This window comes from Hyla sarda, chromosome 5, assembly GCF_029499605.1.
Source record: "Hyla sarda isolate aHylSar1 chromosome 5, aHylSar1.hap1, whole genome shotgun sequence".
In the NCBI taxonomy this organism is placed as follows: Eukaryota; Metazoa; Chordata; class Amphibia; order Anura; family Hylidae; genus Hyla; species Hyla sarda.
In genome coordinates this window covers 43461461-43481006 of record NC_079193.1, presented here as the reverse complement: position 1 = coordinate 43481006, position 19546 = coordinate 43461461, and the positions used below count along the sequence as shown (strand labels likewise).

At 42.2% G+C, this 19546-nt stretch overlaps 1 protein-coding gene across 4 annotated transcripts in view; it reads right to left on the bottom strand.

Annotated features, from left to right (window-relative positions):
- WAC (WW domain containing adaptor with coiled-coil) overlaps window positions 1–19546 on the bottom strand; it is a 74903-nt gene that overhangs the window by 19534 nt on the left and 35823 nt on the right. For 3 of the 4 annotated variants that reach the window (XM_056519417.1, XM_056519416.1, XM_056519418.1), the window contains exon 7: window positions 13046–13357. The exons of the other annotated variant lie outside the window; for it this stretch is intronic. In XM_056519417.1, the coding sequence (XP_056375392.1) occupies window positions 13046–13357 (312 nt within the window). The remainder of the gene's footprint in view (window positions 1–13045; window positions 13358–19546) is intronic. 4 annotated transcript variants of the gene reach the window in all.

Genomic DNA, 19546 nt, shown 5'->3' with positions numbered 1-19546 from the left:
CTGGGAATTGTAGTTTTGAAACAGCTAAGGATACACTGTTTGGAAAACACTGCTTTAAAGAGACACAGCTTGTAACCCCCCAGTAATTGCAGCATAGTATAGTTCTTTTTCACTATTAATTTTTATTTAATTTTTTTTTATGCAAGATAAGAAATATGACTATGCACTAATGTGCAAAAGCTAACTTTTTTTTTTTAAGTGGATCACTGGAGGCTAGCATTAATGGACCACAATACCTACACAGGGAGTGGAGCCCACACAAGCCATAATACGGACTCATAAAAAGTACATAGATATTAGAGGAAGTTGGTCCAAACATGCAGATTTAGTTGGTTATTCAACATGCCTAAACATCTTCTCTCAGGAAGAACTCATTGCACAGTGGGTGGGCCGAACATATAGGAGAAAGGGAGAATGCAGCTTCTTTTCCCCTGAGCTCTGAAAATCCGTACCTGAAAGGTTCACCTTAAAAAGACGCTGTCTTTTCAATAAACTTAGCACAGATCAGCAGAACAAACAAATAAGGAAGCTCACTCAGGAATAAGATTTCAAGCAATACAAGTCTATTTGGAGGGGTGACTGACTGGGAACACACACACAGGCTACAAAGAGACAACCCTGTGGACATCTCCACCTACACAGTAACAGTTTGTAAGGTTGGAAAAAAACAAAAATACAAGAATCCATTAAGTTCAACCTAAAACCCTACTGTGTTGATCCAGAGGAAGGCAACCAACCTCCATGAGGCTCATGCCAGTGGCCCCATGACAGAGGAAAAACTCCTCCCCGACTCCAGTATGGCATCAGAATAAATCTCTGTATGAATGTTCTATCAACATAAACCTAGTATCCATAACCTGTAAGATATTTTTCCAGAAAAGCATCCAGGCCAAACAAAAGCATTAGAGCAGCACACTGCTAAGATGTGCGTTTAATAGAACACTTTTTTCCTTGCAATACTGCTAGAGAGAAAAGTAGAGGTTCTTACTAGGGATCGACCGATAAACCGATAATGCCCCGCACCACACCCCCACCACCGCATCGTGCTGCGGCACAATTCAGTGGTGGGGGGTGCGGCGCGGGGCATTATTGGATTATTGGTTGTTGCCGATACCGATAACGTCCAAAATCGTGAATATCGGCCAAACTGATAATCGGTCGATCCCTAGTAAGAACCTCTACTTTTCTCTATAGCAGTATTGCAAGGAAAACAATGTTCTATCACAAATATAGCTTAGCGCTAGCAGTGTGCTGCTGTAATTCTTTTGTTTGTACTTGTAGTTCAGCCGCAGCAGCTCACACCTGTGTACTACGATATATAAAATAGTTGTGTAGGATGTGCTCACCATTTTTTGCTTTTAATGTTTATTGAGTCAGACATCACAACATCATGTGGCAGAGTGTTCCATAGTCTCACTGCTCTTACAGTAAAGAATCTCAGTCTGTGATGATGGTGAAACCTTCTTTCCTCTAGACATAGAGGATGCCCATTGTCAAGGTTATCGGCCTATGTATAAAAAGATCTCTAGAAAGATCTCTGTACTGTCCATTCATATATTTGTACATTGTAATCAGATCGTCCCTAAGACGTCTTTTCTCCAAATTAAATAGACCCAATCTTGATAACCAGTCTTGGTCCTGTAATCCTCCCATACCATCAATATCACTTCTGCACCCTCTCCAGTTCAGCCATGTCCTCCTTATATACAGGTGCCCAAAACTGCACACAATACTTGGTCTGACTAATGCTTTATACAGAGGCAAAACTATGTCCGTCACGAGCCTCTATGCTTCTCCTCATACATCCAGTGACTTTTTAAACCTTTTAAGCCATCTGTTGCCTAGAACTCATCACTGCAGTCAGGCTCACTGTCCACCAGAACCCCCAAGTCCTTTACAGTAGTGGTTTTACCTAATATCTTAATGTCTCTGCAAGTCTTGACTACTTACTACTGCTTTATCAGAGCCATAGATGTTAGGCTCTGACCACCAGCTCTTGAACTGTCAATTACAGATGAAGCCCGCAGAGCAAAAATCTGGTGAAAATGCCATATACAAGTTATATATTGGCCAAAATAGTTGTGCTTTTCATGTATACACACACAGATTATCCTGAAAAGTCACCTGAAACGACAAGTACGATTTAGACATAACAGGATTCAGTTGTAACCATTCAATTACAGTCCACACATCCCTTAAAGGGGTACTACGGTGGAAAACTTTTCTTTTTTTTAAAGAACTAATGTCAGAAAGTTATACAGATTTGTTAATTACTTCTATTAAAAAATCTTTAACCTTCCAGTACTTTTTAGCAGTTGTATGCTACAGAAGAAATTTTTATTTTAAAATTTCTTTTGTCTTGTCCACAGTGCTCTCTGCTGACACCTCTGTCTGTGTCAGGAACTCTCCAGAGCAGCATAGGTATGCTATGGGGATTTTCTCCTGCTCTGGACAGTTCCTTAAGTTAATATTCATGAGACTAAGGGAAATGCTCCCTGTAAATAGCTATCAATTATAGAGGAGCGAAGTTACAGAGATTCGATTCGTCACAAACTTCTCGGCTCTGCGTTTGCCGACTTTATCCTGCATAAATTAGTTCAGCTTTCAGGTGCTCCGGTGGCTGGAAAAGGTGGATACAGTCCTAGGAAAGAGTCTCCAGCCACCGGAGCACCTGAAAGCTGAACTCATTTATTCAGGATAAAGTCAGCAACTGCCGAGCCGAGAAGTTGGTGATGAATGGAATTACTGGAAGTTCGCTCATCTTTACTATCAATGAGCAGGAATCTCCTCCCTTAAGGCCAAGCTGTAAGGCACATGATGTTCGCCTCTGGCTCATCTGCAGTGAGTGAACATTGAAACATGAACAATCCAATAGCTAGAACCCCGTCAATGACAGCACTCACCCTTGTTGCTGGAAATCAGAAGGTGAATGTAAATTCTTCCAAAGGCCACAAACATTTATCAGCAATTCATTATAGAAAAAAAAAAAAAAGGATTTTTTTTCTACGAAACCTGTTTGTTTCAGATCATCATCCTAGAGCAGTGGTCTGAGAGTACTAAAACCCCACTTGGAATCTACAGTTCTCATAGTCCCTAGACATCATTTTCCCCTATCAAAAGGATAAGGGATAAGAGGTCAGATCGTGGGGCACCCGCCACTGGGGACCCCCGGGATCTCGGCTGCAGGACCCACCTGTTGCAGCTTCCGGCAGTGCTGGAGGCTCTCATCCTAATTGCCTCCCGACCACAGTGACGTGAGATCATGACGTCACGACTCTGCCCCCATGGGACGTCATGCCCCGCCCCTCAATGCAAGTCTATGGGAGGGGGTGTGATGAATGTCACACCCCCTCCCATAGACTTGCATTGAGGGGCGGGGCATGACATCCCACGGGGGCAGAGTTGTGACGTCACGATCTCACGTCACCGTGGTCGGGAGCAGAAGCCTCCAGCGTTTCCAGAAACCGCAACATGTGGGTCCTGCAGCCAAGATCCAGGGGGTCCCCAGCAGCGGGACCCCCACGATCTGACATCTTATCCCCTATCCTTTCGATAAGGGATAAGATGTCTAGGGGCAGAGTACCCCTTCAAGTGTATGTATGCTTCTAAGCCATCCCTTGGTCTGCAACTAAGGATCTATACACATGGCGGAATTCCACCCGAAATGAAAGCCCACTACACTTCTATGGGATTCCGCACTCTGAGGGATTTCCGTAGTGTCAACAGGAGTGCGGAATCCCATAGAAGTGTAGTGGGCTTTCATTTCAGGTGGAATTCTGTTGTGTGAATAGACCCTTAGAGATTAGCGAGATCACACAAATATGGATGCTGGATATACAGTATAGTATATATCCGTCCCCTCTATACACGCAGACAGTATCTTGCAGGGCATAACAGCCGGCTGCAATGTAGTAAATATTTACTCTGTTAAAGGGGCACTCCACTGGAAAAGGTTGTACTTTAAATCAACTGGGGCCAGAAAGTAAAACAGATTTGTAAATTACTTCTATTTAAAAATCTTAACCCCTTAAAAGACATCTGCAGCGGTACAATCACTTATCCCCTATCCTCAAGATAGGGGATAAGTGTTTGATCGCGGGGGGTCCGAACGCTGGGGCCCCCGGCGATCTCCTGTACGGGGCTGCGGCTCTCCCGTGCAGGGGGTGTGCCAGCCACAGCATGACGTTGCGGCCGTCACACCTCCTCCATACATCTTTATGGAAGAGGCGGGGAGGCACGAATGCATCCCCCATAGAACTGTATGGGGACGGGGAGGAGACTGGGCATCACCGTCGACCTCTAGGTCGACGCTACATCACCATGGGCGCTAATGGCGGCGCCCCATTAGGGAGATCGAGGGGGGTCCCAGCGGTCGGACCCCCCGCGATCAAACACTTATCCCCTATCCTGTGGATAGGGGATAAGTGTCATACCGCTGCAGTTGTCCTTTAAGGACCGACCCATTTTTTACCTCTAGGACCATGCTCTTTTTTTATTTGACATGTATCTCTATAAATGGTAATAACTTTAGAACGCTTTTTCTGAGCAGAGCGATTCTGAGAGTTTTTTCGTGACATATTGTACTTTATATAACTGGTGGATTTTTGTTGACACATGAAGCATTTTTTGTGAAAAACTTCAAAATATTGTGAAAAAACTGAAAATTTCTGGCATTTTTTTATGGTGTACACTGTGCAGTAAAAGTGATGTTATATTTATTCTGTGGGTCGGTACGATTATGGCGATACCCATTTTATATAACTTTCTATGTTCTTTTTCCTTTTCTGAGCAAAAAATATTTTTCTGCCATTCATTTTCCAACAGCCGTAACTTATTTTTCGTCCCACGCCATTGACTAAGGGCTTGTTTTTTGCGGGACGAGCTGTACTTTTTATCGTTACCATTTTTGTGCTACCCTTTGATCTTTTTTTATTCCGCTATTTGTACCAAAATTGGCGAATTTTGCACCTTTTTTCATGTTTTTTTTTTTACGGCGTTCACAGTGCAGGATAATTTACATTATAGTTTTATAGTACACGTTATTATGGACATGGCAATATTTATTATGTATATGATTTGTGTTTTTGATGATAATACAGGGCTTTTATTGGGAAAGGGGCATTTTTATTTATTTATTACATTTTTTTTACACTTCATACTTTTATTGAAGAACTTTTTATTTTATTTTTTATACTTTTTACAGGTTATACTATAATGCAATACATTTGTACTGCAGCACAGTATAACCTGATGAGCTGCAGACACTCTGGCTGGATCTCACAGGCTTCTGTAGCAGGCAGACAGGAGGTCATGATCTGACCTCCTGCTGCCATAGAAACCAACAGCGAGCCACGATTGTATCGCAGCGCCGCCGTTGGAGAACAGGAGGAGAGCGCTCCCCCTGTCAACACCATAGATGCCGTGATCAGGATTGATCACGGCATCTATGGGGTTAATGCTGCTGGGACCGGCGCGATCGCGGATCCGGCGGAACTCCGGCTGTGATTGACAGCCGGGTCCTGTCGTCGATATCCTGCACAGCCCGTGGCAGTGCCAGAGATCGCTAGGACGTATGCATACGTCCAATTGAGCGAACGTGTCGGATGCTTGGACATATGCATACGTCCTATAGTGGGAAGGGGTTAATCCTTCCAGTACTAATCACCTACTGTATGCTACAGGGAAAGTGCTTTTCTTTTTGAATTTCCTTTCTGTCTGGCCACAGTGCTCTCTGCTGACACCTCTGTCCATATCAGGAACAATCCAGAGAAGGAGAAAATCCCCATAGCAAACCTCTCCTGCTATGGACAGTTCCTAAAATGGACAGAGGTGTCAAGAGAGCACTGTGGTCAGACAGGAAGGAAATTCTAAAAAGAAAAGCACTTTCCCTGTAGCATACAGCAGCTGATAAGTACTGCAAGTATTAAGATTTTTAAATAGAAGTCATTTACAAATCTGTTACACTTTCTGGCACCAGTTGATTAAAAAAATAAAATAAAAATGTTTTCCAGTGGCGTACCCCTAAGTACAAGCAGAGTGTAACTAGAGAGAAAAAAATCTCTAGAATCCCATTCCTTCAATACTTCCAAGGCCCATTTACATGGAAAAACTCCGGGTGGACATTCCGTATGCAGCATTTAGTAAGCGGAGTACAGAACTTTAATATGTGTGCACGGTGCAGTAGAATCCTAATGAAAACTATGGGAGGCTGCTGTTCAGGAATTTCCAAGTAGAATTCTTCCGCAGGATTCCTCTTGGAAATTCTGGCGTATGAATCGGCCCTTACAGCTTTTTAGACCTTTTACTTTGAATGTAAGGCTTCATGCACATGAGCGCCAGAGGCTCCATTAGGGACCAATGTCACAGACTCAGTTTAGGGACAAGAAACAGTCGCCCACTAACTTTTGAAGGGGTCCTTCTAGAGTCTGTTTAGCACGATCGGAATCCAACACAGATGAGAACATAGCCTAAGTGTATCACCAGCTATACAAGAACAGCGCAGCGATGGGCGGGGCATTATCAGCATGGTAATTGCCGATACCGATAATGCCCAAAATCATCCCGAGTGTCTACTACAGACTACAAATCACCTCAGACCCTGCAGTCAGAACGCTCTCTACCACAGTGTTTCCCAACCAGGGTGCCTCCAGCTGTTGCAAAACTACAACTCCCAGCATGCAAAAGGCTGTCCGGGCACCCTGGTTGGGAAACACTGTTCTACCATATGACCCCTCGTGTTGTGAAGCCCCTACATACAAAAGCAGATCCCAGGATTATACTACACATATAGTCTGTGAGAGTTGCTTAGGGGCTTCATACACAACAAAGTAGGATTTTTGGACAAATTCAATTTTAAATTAAATTAAGGCAAACAACTGCTTTGAACTGTTCATATCTTTTTATTTTAAGTACATTTCAGTGAAAAATAACTAAAGTGCTCTCAGATCTTTTATGCAGAGTCCGGCACCTCAGGACATGGGGGAGATTTATCAAAACCTGTGCAGAGTCACACCACACAAAAACAAAAAGGTTTTAGATTTTAGAAAAACAGACTTTTCAGAAATGAGATTAGTCATCAACTAGTCCCTACCTACTGAAATGGATTACATGGAGTCCAGGAGAAATGGGACTAATTAAAATACGCATTATTGAAGGAAACAGAAAACTGCATTAGACTTGTCAGTAAATGCAGAAAAGAGAAGAAACCACTGTGGTACTCAGCAGAAGTGGCCAAAATCATAAAAAACTAAAAGCTAACATTTAGTAATTATAAAACAACCCAGAGCAATGACAATAGGGAAATCTACAAGACTAGTCAGAAAGAAGCCAAGCAAGTTATAAGAACTTCTAAAGTGCAGGCAGAAGAAAAAATAGTTCGGTCTGTGAAAAAAGGGGATAAGACATTCTTTAGATATATAAATGAAAAAAGGAAATTAAAACAAGAACTAACTAAATTAAAAACAAAGGAAGGAAGGTATGTAGAAGACAATAAAGGGCTAGCCGACTGCCTTAATGAATACTTCAGTTTTTACAGAAGAAAAAGATGGAAAAGGACCTCCATTAGGGAGGAAGACTTAAGAATCGTTTGATGCATGTGTCTTTACAGAGGAAGAGGTTCTACGTTTACTGTCTAAAGTGACGACAAATAAGTCACAGGGGCCTGATGGGATACACCCAAAATTATTAAGATAGCTTAGTGGTGAGCTAGCAAAACCGTTAACAGATTTATTTAACCAATCACTGGTAACAGGAGTTGTCCCAGAAGATTGGAAATTAGCAAATGTTGTGCCCATTCACAAGAAAGGTAGTAAGGAGGAATCAGGTAACTATAGGCCAGTAAGTCTGACATCAATAGTGGGGAAATTAATGGAAACCCTACTATAAGGATAGGATTGTGGAACATCTAAAATCCCATGGTTTGCAAGATGAAAAACAACATGGGGTTACTTCAGGGAGATGATGTAAAACTAATCTTATTGATTTTTTTTGACTGGGTGACTAAAATAATAGATGTCGGAGGGGCAGTAGACATCACATCTAGATTTTAGTAAGGCTTTTCGCACTTTCCCACATAGAAGACTTATCAATAAACTACAGTCATTGAGCTTGGACTCCCATATTGTTGAGTGGATTAGGCAGTGGCTGAATGACAGACAACAGAGGGTTGTAGTGAATGGAGAATATTCAGAGCAAGGTCTTGTTACCAGTTGGATATATAGGGAGAGGTATAAGCAGTAGAGAGGGAAGTGCCCATGCCGCTGTACAGAACACTGGTGAGACCTTACTTTGAGTACTGTGCGCAGTACTGGAGGCCGTATCTCCAAAAGGATATAGATACTCTAGAGAGTTCAGAGAAGATACTAAACTAGTACATGGATTGCAGGGGAAAAAAAAAAAAAACAGGAAAGGTTAAAGGACCTTAACACATATAGAAGGAAGAAAGAAGAGACAGATGGGATATGACAGAGACTTTTAAATACATAAAGGGAGTCAACACAGTAAAGGAGTGAAGATTTAAAAGAAGAAAAACTACCACAAGAGGACATAGTTTTAAATTAGAGGGGCAAAGGTTTCTGCAGTAATATCAGGAAGTATAACTTTACTGAGAGTAGTGGATGCATGGAATAGCCTTCCTGCAGAAGTGGTAGCTGCAAATACAGTGAAGCATTTTAAACATGTATGAGATAGGCATAAGGCTATCCTTCATATAAGATAGGGATAGGTATAAGGCTATCCTTTATATAAGATAGGGCCAGGGACTATTGATAGGATTCAGATTATTGGGCAGACTAGATGGGCCAAATGGTTCTTATCTGCTGACACATTCTATGTTTTTATATGTTTCTATGTTGACCAGTTGCCCATAGAAACCAGATTGCTTATTTTTTATTTATTTTTAAAAAGGTCTCTGAAAATATTGGTTGCTATGGACAACTGGTCCACTTATTTGCACAGGTTTTGATCTCTCCTCCCCAAAGAGGTTGTTATATTTTCTTATGTAAGAGATACAATGGAACTGCCAGCTGGTCTGCAATTCAACAAAGCCAAGGATTCTAGATCATAATTCTCATGACTCTTTCCCTCTTAGAGAAAGAAGCAATGTGCCAATGCTGCAGTGATCCCAGGACTTCAATAACTAGAAAGATCCCTCTAAAAATAAAAAGGTGACATCTTGTGATTCCCTGGCTGTGTAAGACATTTAAATGATTTCATTACAGCTTTCTCTCAGCAGGGAGGAAGTAAAGGGCTAAAGTAACTGAAGTCTCCCACTACTTTGCTACATACTGAAAAGGGGTGTGTAGTCTGCAAGTGACTGAAGATTTTATACTTAAATAAAGAGCATTTATCTTGAAATATATAGTAACAAGACTTATAGGTGGTAACATAGTAACCGTTCATAAGGTTGAAAAAAAAATATAAGAGTCCATCAAGTTCAACCTAAATCCCTAATGAATCCCTACTGAGTTTATCCAGAGGAAAAATTCCTTCCTAACTCCAATATGGCAGTCAGAATAAATCATATAGCAGTCAGAATAAATCCCTGGATCAACCTTCTGTCCCTATAAATCTAATATCCAATTATCTAATATGGTACTGATGGCCTATCCTAAGGAATGGTGATATGGGACTACATTAATAGCTGGAACAGCCAATATGAAGTTAGTGTGCAACCATAAACTTTGCTTACATCAGATCTTACAATGAAGAGGCTGCAGCACTTTAGAGAAAAAAGTAGAGGGATCTCTCCACAATAAAAGAGAACCTGTCCTATTGTACATGTTGTATGATCTACCAACGTGTTATAGAGTTGGAAGAACTGAGCAAATTGATATATATCTTTGCGGGAAAAGGTTCAGTATAACTTTTCATTTATTGATTAAAATCTCTGATCTTTCCATGCTTAGGGATCCAGTGGAGTAAGTAACACTGTCCACTGTTCTACTGACTTCACACAAAAAAAATATATCAATCTTAGAAACAGGTGAGCCCGGTACTGCAGCCCGTGATGAGCCCCGTCTGGGATGTAAGACACCAGTAATTGAACCTGGGAACCTGTCTCGGGCGTGCACTCCAAAGTAGACAAGCAAAGGCACACAGTTCAAGAAGAAAGTGGATGCACTCACCCGGGTATTTTGCTAGTGGACGTCTTTATTGACATCTCCATAAAACGGTACAGCGGGTAGACACAGAGGAGCAGCCTCGCAGCTGCTCTACCCGCTGTACCGTTTTATGGAGATTTCAATAAAGACGTCTACTAGCAAAATACCCGGGTGAGTGCATCCACTTTCTATATCTATCTATCTATCTCTCAATCTGCTTAGCTCTTCTTGCTTTATAACATGATGCCCATAAATTAAATAGCATTCTCATGGTGACAGGTTCCCTTCAAATTTTATACTTTTCTGCTCAAATAGACAATGATAAAAATACATTCTCCTGTGTCTAAATATTGCTGTTATATACTTGTTATGCTGCCCCATGATGTTTTGATTCCCTCTTTGGACGCCTAATATGTCCAGTCTCTAGTAACAGCTAGATGAGGAAAAAAGAATGGAAATGGGTCAGGCCTCGCACGTGCGAAGACAGACTATGAAAGCCTTGGCTGTGTGTACCTGCAAGCTGAGCCTGGCTTAAGATGATCCACACGGTTCCTCATTGGTAAATTAAGACTTCCTTACCACATCTGGATATAGCAATAGAGAGTATGTTCTGTGTTGTGATTGGCCAGAGAAGTAAGGGAAAGAAAGCCGTGTGTGTACTACTGGCAAACAGCCCAACTCTGGTCAGCTTCCTAAAATGGAGAAAATGAAATACAGTAATGGCCGTAAATGTTGGCACCTCTGACATTTTTCAAGAAAATGAAGTATTTCTCACAGAAAAGGATTGCAGTAACATGTTTTGCTATACACATGTTTATTCCCTTTGTGCGTATTGGAACTAAACCAAAAAAGGGAGGAAAAAAATGCAAATTGGACATAATGTCACACCAAACTCCAAAAATGGGCTGGACAAAATTATTGGCACCCTTTCAAAATTGTGAAAAAATAAGATTGTTTCAAGCATGTGATGCTCTTTTAAACTCACCTGGGGCAAGTAACAGAAGTTCACAGTCTTTGCATTGTGTGTCTGTGTGTGCCACACTAAACATGGAAAACAGAAAGAGGAGAAGAGAACTGTCTGAGGACTTGAGAACCAAAATTGTGGAAAAATATCAACAATCTCAAGGTTACAAGTCCATCTCCAGAGATCTAGATTTGCCTTTGTCCACAGTGCGCAACATTACCAAGAAGTTTGCAACCCATGGTACTGTAGGTAATATCCCTGGGCGTGGACGGAAGAGAAAAACTGATGAAAGGTGTCAATGCAGGATAGTCCGGATGGTGGATAAGCAGCCCCAAACAAGTTCCAAAGATTTTCAAGCTGTCCTGCAGGCTCAGTGAGCATCAGTGTCAGCATGAACTATCTGTCGACATTTAAATGAAATGTAACGCTATAAAAGCAAGACTACATTTTGCCAAAATGAACTTGAGTAAGCCAAAATCCTTCTGGGAAAATGTCTTGTGGACAGATGAGACCAAGATAGAGCTTTTTGGTAAAGTACATCATTCTACTGTTTACTGAAAACAGAATGAGGCCTACAAAGAAAAGAACACAGCACCTACAGTGAAATATGGTGGAGGTTCAATGATGTTTTGGGGTTGTTTTGCTGCCTCTGGCACTGGGTGCCTTGAATGTGTGAAAAGCATCATGAAATCTGAGGATTACAAAATGGATTTTGGGTCGCACTGTACAGCCCAGTGTAAGAAAGCTGGGTTTGTGTCTGAGTTCTTGGGTCTTCCAGAAGGACAACATATGACAAACATATGTCAAAAAGGCCCCAGAAATGGATGGCAACAAAGCGCTGGAGAGTTCTGAAGTGGCCAACAATGAGCCCAGATCTAAATCCCATTGAACATCTGTGGAGAGATCTTAAAATTGCTGTTGGGAAAAGGCACCTTCCAATAAGAGAGACTGGAGCAGTTTGCAAAGGAAGAGTGGTCCAACATTCCGGCTGAGAGGTGTAAGAAGCTTATTGATTGTTATAGGAAGCGACTAATTTCAGTTATTTTTTCCAAGGGTGTGCAACCAAATATTAAATTAAGGGTGCAAATAATTTTGTCCAGCCCATTTTTGGAGTTTGGTGTGACATTATGTCCAATTTGATTTTTTCCTCCTTTTTTGGTTTAGTTCCAATACACACACACACAAGGGAATAAACATGTGTATAGCAAAACATGTGTTCCTGCAATCCTATTCTGTGAGAAATACTTCATTTTCTTGAAAAATGTCAGGGGTGCCAACATTTACGGCCATGACTGTATAGCTGGGCACACTTAAGGTGATTTTTGGTCTCTCTACTATAATTGAGCCCTGTTACTACTGTGAAGAGATAATGTAACAAAGCATAATTATCCTTTCAAAAGATTATTAAAACTCTGCATGGCTTCAAATCCTAAAGACGGCATATGGTAAATAGTAGTCATGATGGGGAAAACCCCTTTTCGGATCAAAGAACTTTGAGTGCTGAAATTTCTCATTTTGTTGACTTTCGCTCTTCAATGCCTCCAGTCCTGACCTCAAACAGGGCACACAACACACACCACAATTTTACAGCAAATGTTTTTATCTTCCCAGCTAACATGCCAGTGAGATATCAGACAATGCTACCTAATAGCTCTGCAGATACATGTGGTTACAATATAGGATTTTGTTTAAACAGTGTTTAACCAAATATAAAATATCTTAAATGGGCAGAGCAGACCACGGCAGGTATGTCAGGTCCTTCTGCCAAAACAAACCATGTAACCTGGCATGAACACCACGCTAACTATTATGTAATACAAGTGACGTTACAGCCACTTAACAGCAAAAAGTGGAAAATATGTTCAGCGATCATAACCCAGAATAAAGTCTAACTCACTGGCACAAGATGCAGATATGCTGCACGTGTATGCAGAGCACCTTCCCTCCCCCAATAGCATATATTCCCAGTGTCACACATTACCTTTTCTGTCCGATTTTTGTGCTGGGATGGAAGATGTAGGGACAGGCAGTTTCGATAAAGCCGCTGCTCCATTTGCGTCAAATGACTTTTTTGGAGGAGGGTGATCAGGCTGTACTGTAAAAGTACTAGAAGGAACAGTGCTTGGGGCAGCGGAAGGGTGAACCACCGGTTTAACCGTGTGCTGCACCGCGGCTGCACTACTGTGAGTCTCTGTTCTGGGGAGTCTGTAGTCTCTATCATTGTGCCGGCTTGTCTGCGACAAGATATTCTGTGGAAGCATGCTGCTGGCGTCATTGGAATGTTTCTCATCAACTGATTGGGAATTTTTATAGAAGGAAAAAATAAAAATAAAAACAAAAATAATAAAAAAAAAGCTTAATACAGCACCATGACCATTCAAGTTAAATGATGTACATTGTACAAAGCTCCAAACTGCTCAGCTTTAAGTCATAATAGAAACTGTTCAAATACAAAGAAAAGGCCCTTCTTTCATATACCCTACATGTTTCTTCATAACTTTTTTTTCTGATGGGGAGGGGTTAGGTGAAGAGAATATACATTTTGTACTTATCTTTGGGAAAATTAGGTAAAAGTTGATCAAATTCAGTCTCTTATGTACAGATCATACAAAGCCTGCGCATCAATGCAGTAGTGAGGAAACAAGTTACCATGAACTGAAATGTAACTCTGAGGGGGGTGGTAAAAGTTTGCCCCAAGACAGACACTTATCCCCTATTGACAGATCAGGTTTTAAGTCTAATCGCTGACCCCAACTCCCTCCCTGATCAGTAGAGGGTCCAGCAGAGAGACTCCCCAAAAATCAATCCATCACCAATATCATTATCACAATTAGAGATGAGCGAACTTACAGTAAATTCGATTCGTCACGAACTTCTCAGCTCGGCAGTTGATGCCTTTTCCTGCATAAATTAGTTCAGCTTTCCGGTGGGCTGGAAAAGGTGGATACATTCCTAGGAAAGAGTCTCCTAGGACTGTATCCACCTTTTGCAGCCCACGGGAGCACCTGAAAGCTGAACTAATTTATGCAGGAAAAGTCATCAACTGCCGAGCCAAGAAGTTTGTGACGAATCGAATTTACCTTAAGTTCGCTCATCTCTAATCACAATGTTTGCTTACTGCCACACGTGAGCTCAGTTACAAGAGGTTTTCATCATTTCAGTCGTATCCTTAGGGTAGGGTCACATATGAATTAGCTGCTGCATATTTTCCTTCCCATTGAAGTCAGTGGGCAGCATAATACACGGCTGATTTTGCTACTTCAATGGGTAGGAAAAAAAGCAGCAGCAAATACGCAGCAAACTACGGCACGTGTGACCCTACCCTTAGGTGTATTCACACATACGGTATCCTGCGCAGATTTGATGCACAGGATTTAATGCTGCAGATTTCAATGTGTGGTGCTTTAGTTTTTTTGGAACAAAACAGCTCTGTGTTTCTATTCCTGGATAACCCCTTTAGCCTATACTGCTGACCACACGTTTCAGATAGCCGTCAGCTGAACGGTGGGGTTTTCTCTGTACAAAAGCAAAAAACATACAAAAAACATTTCCAACCCCTCTCTCTACCAACATCTGAGAGTGAAAGAGTCAGTAGGCCCCCATACACCAAAGATGGTCGGCCAGTCCTGCTAACATTTTCAGATTGGGCTGTCAATTTAACATGTATGAGAAACCTTATTGCCTCCTTAAAGTGTACCTGACATTAGCAAAAACGTTTTATATAATGTAGAGCAGTGGTCTCCAACCTGCGGACCTCCAGATGTTGCAAAACTACAACTCCCATCATGCCCGGACAGCCATTGGCTGTCCAGCATGCTGGGAGTTGTAGTTTTGCAACATCTGGAGGTCCGCAGGTTGAAGACCAATGATGTAGAGAATACCATTAGTAATATACATTGGTTAAATAGGTGTATATTTTTGGTGAAAAAACACTGTCCCTGCAGCTATTGCCTGTGTGTGTCTGTGCGGAGTCCAAATACAGAAAGGGAGGGCAGGACAAGCAGGGCTCTGTGCAGGATCCTGGCTTGTCAATCATCCTGCTGTGTGAGCCAGGAGCGTGTCACAGAGCCTTAAAGGGGTACTCTGCCCCTAGACATCTTATCCCCTATTAAAAATATAGGGGATAAGATGTCTAATCACTGGGGACCACTGCGATCTCTCCTGTAGCACCTCTGATCTGGTGCACAGAGAGAGCTTCGCTCCATACCTGATGACTGGCGATGCAGGGTCCGGGGGATCGTGACATCATGGCCCCGCCCCCTTGTGACATCACCCCTCACCCCCTCAATGCAAGTCTATGGGAGGGGCAGGACGTCTGGCCCCTGCCCCCTGCCCCAGTCATCAGGCATGAAGCAAAGCTCGCTCCGTGCCCCCCGATGACAGGCGTGCTGCAGGAGAGATCGCAGGGGTCCCTAGCTGCGGGACCCCCGTGATCAGACATCTTTTCCCCTATATTTTGAAAAGGGGGATAAGATGTCTAGGGGCGGAGTACCCCTTTAATGCACAGAGCCCTGCTTGTCCATCCTCACTTCCGGTATTTGGTCTCCTCACAGAGACACACAAGAAATAGCTGCAGGGACAAAATATACACATTTTTAACCAATGTATATTACAAATATACATGTTATTATCTAAATTATATAAAAAAAAGTTTTTGCTAATGACAGGTAAACACTTTAAAGACATCTCAGCCCTCCTGTCTGTCTAACTGAATTATAACATGCCTAACAAAAATAATTCTGGAGCATCATTTCTCTGAACATACAAAGTACTTAAAGGGGTACTCTGGTGGAAAACGGACAGAAAGTTAAGCAGATTTGTAAATTACTTCTATTAAAAAATCTTAATCCTTCCAGTACTTATTAGCTGCTGAATACTACAGAGGAAATTGTTTTCTTTTTGGAACACAGAGCTCTCTGCTGACATCATGACCACAGTGCTCTCTGCTGACATCTCTGTCCATTTTAAGAACTGTCCTGAGTAGGAGAAAATCCCCATAGAAAACAAATGCTGCTCTGGACAGTTCCTGAAATGGACAGAGATGTCAGTAGAGAGCACTGTGCTCGTGATGTCAGCAGAGAGCTCTGTATTCTGCAGCTAATAAGTACTGGAAGGATTAGGATTTTTTAATAGAAGTAATTTACAAATCTGTAACTTTCTGGCACCAGTTAAAAAAAAAAAAAAAAAAAACAGTACCCCTTTAAATCAAGTTGTCATTTCCCTTGTTACACCAAGTGGACACAGTGCTTATGGATATACTACAGACAAATGCCATACCTGGCAGGGGGAACAGTACAAAACTGATACATATATCAACCTTCAGCTTTACAATGACAGACACCTCTTCGGCTGTACACAGATCTAGTATTACACTGACAATAACAATTAATGACAATTAGAAGTAACACTAAGTCACCCATGTGGGACAGAAATGTTACACATCATTACCAGAATAATGACATTGAAACAAATGATTGCAGATCAAATACTACTACAAGTGAGTAGCTGTGAACTGCACCAACATCCATTACTTTATATATTTATTTCCATTGTTACCTCTCTGAAGCTAAGAACATTTATACTGAGAAGTTCCAACACAACCATTATAATGAAACACAGGCACCAACCATTACACACAAGTGATCACAAATCAGGTATCACAAGCCATAAAAACCATTTCAGCAAATGACCAAGCTGCCATCTATATTATCAAACAGAATACAAGATAAATGCAGAATACAGTACAATGATCAGGCGATCTTTAGAAAATCTGTGCTTACTTATGAGGAAAGAGGATATTCAGCAATTCCACAATGTACCTATAGGGCGCACCCTTTATGAGCAAGAGCAACAATTCTGTTGATGGGGCAAATAACATTTTCCCCCTTTACACAAAAGGGGTCCTGTCCGGAAACTGGGTGAATTGCTGAGCCTTCTCAAACATTTGCTATGCAGTAATGCCACATCCCATATAGGGGTCTGTTCCCCCCCCCCCCCATAGAGGGGTCTGTTCCCCCCCCCCCCATAGAGGGGTCTGTTCCCCCCCCCTCATAGAGGGGTCTGTTTCCCCCCCCCCCCCCCATAGAGGGGTCTGTTCCCCCCTATGCTTTACTTAGGTAATGGACAAGTTTTATTAAATCACTCAAAACATTTACAGGAAAGATCATACAGTCAACTGCTTCATATGTCCAAAAAAATACTTATAGGGTTGTCAAAAAAATAAAAATAAAAAAAAGAAATAAAAATTCCCCCAAAATTCAAACACTGATGCTCTAGTACAGTGGTGGCCAAACTGCGACCCTCCAGATGTTGCAGAACTACAACCCCCAGCATGCCTGGACAGCCGTTGGCTTAAAGGGGTAGTCCAGTGGTGAAAAACGTATCCCCTATCCTAAGGATAGAGGATAAGTTTGAGATCGCGGGGGGTCCGACCGCTGGGGCCCCCTGCGATCTCTCTGTACGGGGCCCCGGCTCTCCGGCCAGATAGCGGGTGTCGACCCCTGCACCAAGTGGCGGCCGACACGCCCCCTCAATACATCTCAATGGCAGAGCCGGAGATTGCCGAAGGCAGCGCTCCAGCTCTGCCATAGAGTTGTATTGAGGGGGCGTGTCGGCCGCCGCTTCGTGCGGAGGTCGACACGCCCCCTTCTGCGGGCTGTCGGGGCTCCGTACAGGAGATCACAGGGGGCCCCAGCGGTCGGACCCCCCGCGATCTGCAACTTATCCCCTATCCTTAGGATAGGGGATAAGTTGTTCACCACTGAGTCACCACTGGACTACTCCTTTAATAGGAACTAAGCTGCTTCTGGTGCTGTGCTTGTAGATAAAAGCAAGTCCAACAAGTAAAAAGTCTCAGCACAAGCTCCTTATAATACTTTGTGTTTTATTAAAAGGGGAACTCCGCTACTTAAAGGGGTACACCAGAGGAAAACTTTTAAATCAACTGGTGCAAGAAAGTTATTTAGATTAATAAATTAGTTCTATTTAAAAAAAAAAAAAAAAAATCTTAATACTAGTACTTAGCTGCTGTATGCTCCAGAGAAAGTTCTTTTCTTTTTGAATTTCTTTTCTATCTGTCCACAGTACTCTCTGCTGACACCTCTGTCCATGACAGAAACTGTCTAGAGCAAGAGCAAATTCCCATAAAAACCTCTCCTGCTCTGGACAGTTCCTGACATGGACAGAGGTGTCAGCAGAGAGCATTGTGTTCAGACTGAAAAGAAATTCCAAAAGAAAAGAACTTTCTCTATGGTATACAGCAGCTGATAAGTACTGTAAGAATTAAGATTTTTTTTTAAAATAGAAGTAATGTACAAATCTGTATAACTTTCTGACACCAGTTGATTTTAAGGGGTACTCCCGTGGAAATTTTTTTTTTTTTTTTTTAAATCAACTGGGGCCAGAAAGTTAAACAGATTTGTAAATCACTTCTATTAAAAAAATCTTAATCCTTCCAGTACTTTTTAGGGGCTGTATACTAAAGAGAAATCCATAAAAGAAATGCATTTCCTCTGCTGTCATGACCACAGTGCTCTCTGCTGACCTCTGCTGTCCATTTTAGGAACTGTCCAGAGCTGGAGAAAATCCCCATAGCAAACATGCTGCTCTGGACAGTTCCTAAATGGACAGCAGAGGTCAGCAGAGAGCACTGTGGTCTTGACATCAGAGGATTTTGGATTTCTCTTTAGTATACAGACCCTAAAAAGTACTGGAAGTATTAAAACATTTTTTAATAGAAGTGATTTACAAATCTGTTTATTTTTTTTTTTAAATCAACTGGTGCCAGAAAGTTAAAGTTTTCCACGGGAGTACCCCTTTAAAATAAATTGGTTTCCACCGGAGTACCCCTTTAACTTTTCCCCTATTCATAGAATAGGGTATAAGTGTCCGTCCGGGGATGGGGAGCCCGACCGCTGGGACCCCGTGATCTCCTGCCCGACACCCAGGCTCTTCCCCTGAACAGAGCTGTGTTGACCACCACACAAAGCAGTTGCCGACACACCTCCTCCATGCATTTCTATGGGAGAGCTGCCTGTGTATATTCGGCTCGCCCATAGAGATACATAAAGAGGTGTATCACCAATCACCTCGTGTGGTGGTCGAAACAGCTCCATGCATAGAGCCCGCTCTATACATGGGGAGAGTAGGGAGTGAGTTCTCTGGGGTCTCTGGGGTCTCAGCGGTCAGCCCCCCCCCCCCCCCCCTTACAATCAGATACTTATCTCCTATCCTGTTGATAAGGATAAGTTATTAGGTATCAGAGTTCACCTTTAAATAGTACAAAAAAAATAAACTTATTGATGGTGTATCCTCAGGATAGGCCATTAATATCTGATAACAATCTGCACCCCCGTTGATCAGCAGTTTGGCAAAACCTATTGTGCCCAATCGTACACTGTGAGCTGAGCTGGAATCCTAGGCTCCCATTTCATTTATTGTGTAAACCAGTGGTCTCAAAGTGTGGCCCTCCAGCAGGCATGTT